This window comes from Myotis lucifugus, unplaced genomic scaffold, assembly GCF_000147115.1.
Source record: "Myotis lucifugus unplaced genomic scaffold, Myoluc2.0 scaffold_3815, whole genome shotgun sequence".
Taxonomy (NCBI): Eukaryota; Metazoa; Chordata; class Mammalia; order Chiroptera; family Vespertilionidae; genus Myotis; species Myotis lucifugus.
This window is the reverse complement of record NW_005874863.1, coordinates 800-8,374: the sequence shown is the minus strand read 5'-3', so window position 1 is coordinate 8,374 and position 7,575 is coordinate 800. Positions and strand designations below refer to the sequence as shown.

Sequence of the window (7,575 nt, the reverse complement as noted above, 5' to 3'; positions counted from 1 at the left end):
TATCTGTATATGGTATTGTGTGTTCACCAACCCAAGTCAAGTCTCCTTCCGTCTCCATTTATTCCCCCTTTACCCTCTCCTACCTCCTCCACCTCCCCCTTCCCTCTGGCAATCACCATACTGTTGTCTAGGTCTATGAGTTTCTTTTCTTCGCTTAGTTCCTTCACCATTTTCATTCAACCCCCAAACCCCCTCACCTCTGACAGTTGTCAGTCTGTTCTCTTTATCTATGAGTCTGTTTCTATTTTGTTCAGTAGATTCCACATATAAGTGAAATCTTATGGTACTTGTCTTTCTCTGACTGGCTTCTTTCAGTTAGCATAATAATCCCTAGGCTCATCCACACTGTCACAAAAGGTAAGATTTCATTTTTTTTAACAGCTCAGTGGTATTCCATGGTGTAAATGGACCACAGCTTTTTTATCCACTCATCTACTGATGGACATTTAGGCTGCTTCTAAATCTTGCCTACCCTATATAATAAAACCCTAATATGCAAATCGACCGAATGGTGGAAAGACCAATCGCTATGACATGCACTGACGACCAGCGGCCAACGCTCAATGCAGGAGCTGCCCCCTGGTGGTCAGTGTGCTCCCACAGGGGGAGCACTGCTCAGCTAGAAGCCAGGCTCATGGCTGGCGAATGCAGCAGCAGTGGCGGGAGCCTCTCCTGCCTCCGCTGTAGGTGGGCGGTAAGAAGCAAGGGGTCCCAGACTGTGAGAGACCCAGACTGTGAGAGGGATGTCTGACTGCCAGCTTAGGCCCAATCCCCCCAGTGGGCAGACATCCCTGAGGTGCCCCTGACTGCGAGAGGGTGCAGGCCGGGCTGAGGGACCCCCTTCTCCCAGTGCATGGATTTTGTGCACTGGGCCTCTAGTTGTAAATAATGCTGCATTGAACACAAAAGTGAATATATTCTTTCAAATAAGTGTTTCAGGTTTCTTTGGATGTATTCCCAGAAGTGGAATCCCTGGGTCAAAAGGCAGTTTAATTTTTTTAAAAATATATTTTATTGATTTTTTACAGAGAGGAAGGGAGAGGGATAGAGAGTTATAAACATTGATGAGAGAGAAACATCAATTCAGCTGCCTCCTGCACACTCCCTACTGGGGATGTGCCCGAAACCAAGGTATATGCCCTTGACCGGAATCGAACCCGGGACCCTTCAGTCCGCAGGCTGACGCTCTATCCACTGAGCCAAACCAATCAGGGCTAATTTTTTTTTAAGAATTCTGTCCACAGCCGAGGCCAGTTTGGCTCGGTGGATAGAGCGTCGGCTTGCGGACTGAGGGGTCCCAGGTTCGATTCTGGTCAGGGGCATGTGCCTGGGTTGCGGGCACATCCCCAGTGGGGGATGTGCAGGAGGCAGCTGATCGATGTTTCTCTCTCATCGATGTTTCTGGCTCTCTATCTCTCTCCCTTCCTCTCTGTAAAAAATAAATAAAATATATTTAAAAAAATTTTTTAAAAAAAGAATTCTGTCCACCACATTTATTTGCTCTTCGGCCTGGCCCTGCCCCCAGCCCCAGCACCCGCCCCCCGCCCCCTCGTCCCCACTCAATCTCCAGTCTCTCATCTCCACAGACAACTGGTCAACCCAATCACTCTGACCTGCCACTAGAGACAAAGTCTGGCCCAGCCATCTGGTAGACCCTGTCTCTCATGGTCCCCACTACTGCTGGAGACTAAGTCTGGGCCCGGCCATCTGGTTGACCTGGCAACCATCAGTCCCTACCACCACCCTGTGCCAGTGGTTTTGGGAGTTCTGGTCGACCTGGCTCCTCAGAGGGGGAGGAAAAAAAGGGGAGGAGGGAGCCGGCCCTCGCCCCCCCTGGGAAAGAAGCTGAGTTCGCCACCACCCATCCCACTTCCCTGTCTTGGCCCAGGGCCCAAGGCTCTGGCGGGGTTCGGGAGAGGAGGCAACAGTCACCGTGCTGGGTGCAAAAGGAAAGTCATTTAAAATTTTTTTTAAAAATATTTTTATCGCCCTGACAGGTTTGGCTCAGTGGATAGAGCGTCAGCCTGTGGACTGAGGGGTCCCAGGTTCGATTCCAGTCAAGGGCATGTACCTTGGTTGCGGGCACATCCCCAGTAGGGGGTGTGCAGGAGGCAGCTGAATTGATGTTTCTCTCTCATTGATGTTTCTAACTCTCTATCCCTCTCCCTTCCTCTCTGTGGAAAATCAATAAAATATATTTTAAAAAATATTTTTATTGATTTCAGAGATGAAGGAAAAGGGAGAGAAAACAGAAACATCAACAATGAGAGAGAATCCTGGATCTGCTACCTCCTGCACACCCCCCACTGGGGATCGAGCCTGCAACCCAGGCATGTGCCCTTGACCAGGAATTGAACCCCGACCCTTCAGTCCACAGGCCAACACTCTATCCATGGAGCCAAGTCAGCTAGGGCTCTTATTTATCTTTGTTTTATTTGTAGCTAGGGCTTGTTTTTAATTTTTGAGGAAATGGCCTACAGTATGGATCTCTCAGGCGTGCCTGTACGTGTGTGTGTGTGTGTGTGTGTGTGTGTGTGTGTGTGTGTGTTGAGCAGAGGAAACTTTGCTCAATTATAGATGTTCCACTTTTAAATTTCAGGGGAGATATAAAGGGCCTGTCCCTCTGCAGTGAGGCTGCTGTGCCTCTCCAATATTTAGATTTGACCAGTTTCTGGTCTAATAGAAATTACATTTCCAAATCTCCACTCCTCCTTTCGTGTAGGACACCCTAACTAGCTTTTTAAAATATTAGTATTATCTTTTTCAAATGTATCCACCCAGCTTAATTCAATGTTTTCCTTTGCAAGCATACATAAACACCTGTCATAATTCAACATTGCCCGGTTCCCCTTTGCCTGTACATATAACATTCATGCCTCTTGACCCTACATGGGATTTGATTTACGTTGAGTGTAATTTTAAAAAATATATAATAAATTTTATTTTTAATATGTATTCTTTTTTAGATTTTTAAAATTAATTTTTTGAGAAAGAAAGAAGAAATATGAGAGAGGAGAGAAAGAAAGAAGAAATATGAGAGAGGAGATTGGCTGCCTCCTGCACGCTCCCAATCCTGGCCATGTAAACCAGCAGCCATGTGGTGTATGGGACAATGCAAGCCAACTGAGCCATATGGGCCAGGGCAACCACCTTTATTTTTTAGAGGAGTTGATGTCGACAGTAGACTTGAGAGGAAGGTACAGAGATGTCTCATAGATGAGAGACATACTCGCTGCTACCACACGTGCCTAGTTGAACTAAACCAAGGGTGGGAACCTTTTTTCTGCCAAGGGCCGGTTGGATGTTTATAGCATCATTCACAGGCCATACAAAACTATCAGCTTAGAAGCCAGCCTGCTAGCCCTACCTGGTTTGGCTCAGTGGATAGGCACATTTGGCCTGTGGACTGAAGGGTCCTGGGTTCAATTGTGGTCAAGACACATGCCTAAGTTGCAGGCTCAATCCCCAGTAAGGGGCGTGCAGGAGACAGCCGACCAGATTCTCTCTCAAATTTGATGTTTCCATTTCTCTCTTCCACTCTGAAATCAATAAAAATGTATTTTAAAAAACCCCAGTACGATTAAAAAAATAATTAGCCTGCTATATTTGGCCAAACAACTGACTTAGCCCTAATCCCTTGGCAGGGCCAGACCAAATGATTTCACAGATCTTAAATCGGGTCGAAGTCCCCACCCTTGATCTAAACAGTTGATAAATGGCAATAATGATCCCATCCTACTGGTATTGATGTTATTGTCAATGGTGCCATTGGAAACCTTATTCTAAAAAGAGTATGAAAATGCAAAATATATGGAATATTTCAAGCAATCTCAACAACTAATGAATCGAATGACTTGCCATATTGAACATTTCCTATGACTCAGGGTCTTTTCATGTATAATTTTCTATTTATTATTCTGCCCAATTTTTGATGTGTTCTTTTGCCTTTACCTCAGTGTTAAGAGTCCTGATGGTGTCCCTCTATCTGTCCTATGTACCACCTTCCCTGAATCCTGTCTGTATGTCAGAACAACTTCTCCCTGGGGATAAGCCACACAAAAATAAAGGACATCATGTTCATTGTCCATTGAGGAACAAGGGAACAGGGTTCAATGTATGACTATGTCCTGGTCTCCTGTGGAGTCATGTAGACATTGGGATGGGGAAGGGGTGGCGGCTAGGGAAGGTGATATGGGGAGCAGGGCTGGTTCTTGAGTCAGGAAGTGGGAGCGTGAACACATCTTCCATCACTCAGTCCCCACAAGGCAGCTGCCTCACGCTGTGGAGGACAAGCATCATGAACACATTCAGGTCAGTGGCTGTAACTGGTGACATTCTCAAAGCCCACTTCATGCTCACAGTGTCCCACTGACTCCCCACCACCCAGTCCTCCCCTCTGCCCACCCCTCCCCACGGCAGGGTCTCACCTTTAGAAGCTGAGAGAGACATATCAGAGCCCTGGGCTCTGTCACTGCCTGGTGGGGGGGGGGGAGCGGACACACACGAGGAGGGTGTCAGAGCCGCAGGACAGGAGACTAAGGAGGAACTTTGGGGGTGAGGACCCCATGGGCTCATGCCTGCTCTGTCCCAGGGACTCAGGGGTCACCCCTCCATACTCACTGGCAGCCTGAGCGTAACTCCCTCCTTTACCACCCATGGGAAGAAAAGATCCTGTGAGAGACCAGGGAAGAGGCAGGGCCATGAGGTCCTAAAGGAAGCCCTAGTTTTGGGCCCCAGAGAAGTTTCCAGAACACTGTGTATAGACCCAGGGTAGGAACAGGAAACCTGAGGGAAGTACATGTGTGAGGACTGGACCCACTGCCCTCCTGGAGTCTGTGCTCAGCAGCAACCTGCCCTCTGATGTGGAACTCCTAGGAACAGGGTCCCCACCACCAGCATCATCAGGTGATAAGTGGGTCCCTCATTTTCCCACGGGCCTCACTACAGAGTAAGTGTGAGCACAGAGAGCCCCACACTGGCCATCACATGTGTGGGGATGGTGCTTCCCATGAATGAGCCAGGACACACATCTACCTGGGCTTGAACCCCCAGTGGGACAGACGCGGAAACCCACCCCAGCCCACCTGAGCACCTCCTCCCGCACATCACAGCTCCCGCCACAGCTCCCAGCAGAACCAGGCCCCCAGCGATGCCCATGATGATGAAGATGAAGGTCTGAGAAGGTGGCTCTGGGAGGAGAAGGGAAGGGAGGGTGAGGGCCCTGACCCCAGGCCTCAGCCCCGACCCCACTGAGGTCCCCCAGGGCTCCTGCTGCCCTGAGAATAGGCTCTGTGCCCACGGCCCCTCCTCACCCCATCTCAGGGTCAGGGGCTCGGGCAGCCCCTCGTGCTGCACATGGCACGTGTATCTCTGCTCCTCTCCAGGGGGCACCCCCACGGCCGCCCACTTCTGGAAGGTGCCATCCCCCGCAGGCCTAGTCTCCACCAGCTCCATATCCTGGGTCTGGTCCTCCCCGTCACGCTGCCAGGTCAGGCTGATGTCCGCAGGGTAGAAGCCCAGCACCCAGCACCTCAGGGTAACCTCATGGTCAGAGATGGGATGGTGGGTCACGTGTGCCTTTGGAGGGTCTGAGGGGAGGGGAGAAATTGCAGGAACTTTGCATCTGCCATGGGACACTCCAGCAGCGCCCATGTGACCATCCTGAGAGTGGACAGCCACCTGGGGTGGGGGAGGGAGCACACAGCCCACACACCAGCCTGAACAGAGGCACCTGGAAGGACCTTCTAGTCTTTAGAAAGTTCTAGAATCGGAGTGATACAGCCCAGGGCTGGAGGCAGGTCCTTAGGGGAGAAAAGGGATTTGTGGTCCTGACCTGGGTGGAGGCCACGTGACTCAGAAAAACTGGGGTGAGGCCTCAGACACAGTGGGTGTGGGCAGCGCACAAGGCCTGAGAGAGAAGGTCCCCGAGGGTCCCAGAGCCCCAGCAGGGCCCATGTGAACCGCTGATGGGCTATTTCAGGGGTGTCTCCCTGCACCCCTGGAGAACCTGCACCCCTAACTGTCCCTGGGAGGAGGGGATTCCCTCGAGTACCTGACCTGACAACCAGGGGGACTCCCTCCCTGACCTCAAGGAGGGTGTCTGACACTGACCCCCTGTCCTGTGTCCTTGTAGGAGCCTAAGCCCCGGGGAGAGGGTGTGGCCCCAGGGCCCCTGGTACCTGCGCGCTGCAGCGTCTCCTTCCCTTTTTCCAGATAAATAAGCAGCGACTCCACACACAGGCCCTCCAGGTAGCTCCTCTCACGCTCTGCCTCACCCTCCGCCTCCCACTTGCGCTTGGTGATCTGAGCCGCCATGTCGGCCCCGGTCCAGGAGGTCAGGTCCTCGTTCAGGGCGATGTAGTCGGCGCCGTCGTAGGCCCACTGACTGTACCCGCGGAGGAGGCGCCCGTCGGGTCCCACATCGCAGCCAAACATGCACTGGTAGGTGTGAGATCCTAACCCCGTCCAGAGGTCAGCCCCGTAGCACCCGATGTCAGCCCCGCCCCGCCCGCCCCGCGGGGACTGAATCTAAAACTGAAATTGAAATCCGGTCAACTTCCCTTCGGGCTCCTCCCGGGTCAGCGCCGGGCGGGTCCCACCGCCTCGGGGTGACGCTCGCACCGAGACCCTCGGGGCTACCCTGGCCTGTCCGTGGGGAGGGAGGTCGTGATGGGCCCGGCGCGCGGCTCACCGTCCTCGCTCTGGTTGTAGTGGCCGCGCAGGATCTCCAGGTTCCCTCGGTAAGTCTGTGCGGCTGCCTTGAAGATCTGGGTCTGCTCCTCCCAATACCCGAGGTACACCTGCTCCACCCACGGCTGCTGCATCCACGGCGCCCCTGGCTCCGCCCTCGGACTCGCCGCGTCGCTGTCGAACCGCACGAACTGCGTGTCGTCCACGTAGCCGACGACGAAGAAGCGGGGCTCCCCGCGGCCGGGCCGGGACACGATGGTGTAGAAATACCTCAGGGAGTGGGGGCCTGGGGGGCGGACGGAGGGCAGGGCCGGGGCTGACACGCGCCTTCCCGGCCCCGCGCCCCCGCCGGGTCCCCTCCGACCCCGCACTCACCCGCCCAGCTGGGGGTCAGGACCAGCGCCCCCGAGAGCAGCAGGAGGAGGGTGGGGGGGCTCAGGACCCGCATCCTCCGCGTCGGGGGACCGTCTGAGTCCCGGGGCTTCCGCGGGGAGTTATAACGGGGAACCGCGGGGACGCTGATTGGCTGCTCTGGAAACCGCTCAGCCAATGGCAGTGAGAAGCAGTCCCGTATCCACGAGTCTCCAGTAAGGAGGCATCAACAGAAGTTGGGAGAGGAGAAGTCAAACCAGGGCGCTGGGGAGTCCCCACCAGAGGAGGCTGCCCGCCCACCCCCCCCCCAGACTCTGTCCCCTGCGGAGCCCTGAGCGCAGGCCTGGGCCCTGGGACTCGGTCCTGCCCCTCCTCCTGCGCGGGGCGCCCGTCACACTGTCCCCGAGGCCTGGCCCAGGCGCTGTGCTGTTCAGGGACTTTCCAAGGTTTTGGTGTCACCATCTCTGTGGGGCCTCACACACAGGCAGGCGCCCAGATAACCTTGTGTATGTG

At 53.9% G+C, this 7,575-nt stretch overlaps 1 protein-coding gene across 1 annotated transcript; it reads right to left on the bottom strand.

Moving 5' to 3' along the window:
• Positions 1–4,886: 4,886 nt before the first annotated feature.
• On the bottom strand, positions 4,887–7,167 carry LOC102431053 (HLA class I histocompatibility antigen, B-82 alpha chain-like). The gene is made up of 5 exons (XM_023749212.1): positions 7,066–7,167; positions 6,692–6,976; positions 6,180–6,455; positions 5,313–5,588; positions 4,887–5,189 (listed from the first exon to the last, which is right to left on the bottom strand). Exons 1-5 carry the CDS (start codon positions 7,136–7,138, stop codon positions 4,942–4,944), a joined length of 1,158 nt encoding a protein of 385 aa, XP_023604980.1. The 5' UTR covers positions 7,139–7,167; the 3' UTR covers positions 4,887–4,941.
• Positions 7,168–7,575: the final 408 nt, after the last annotated feature.

Coding starts and splice junctions, on each gene's coding strand:
- LOC102431053 (XM_023749212.1), bottom strand. CDS start 7,138: ATGCGGGTCCTGAGCCCCCCCACCCTCCTCCTGCTGCTCTCGGGGGCG. Junction 6,977..7,065: donor CCTGACCCCCAGCTGGGCGG/GTGAGTGCGGGG, acceptor TCCGCCCCCCAG/GCCCCCACTCCCTGAGGTAT. Junction 5,589..6,179: donor GGAGACGCTGCAGCGCGCAG/GTACCAGGGGCC, acceptor CCCTCCCCTCAG/ACCCTCCAAAGGCACACGTG.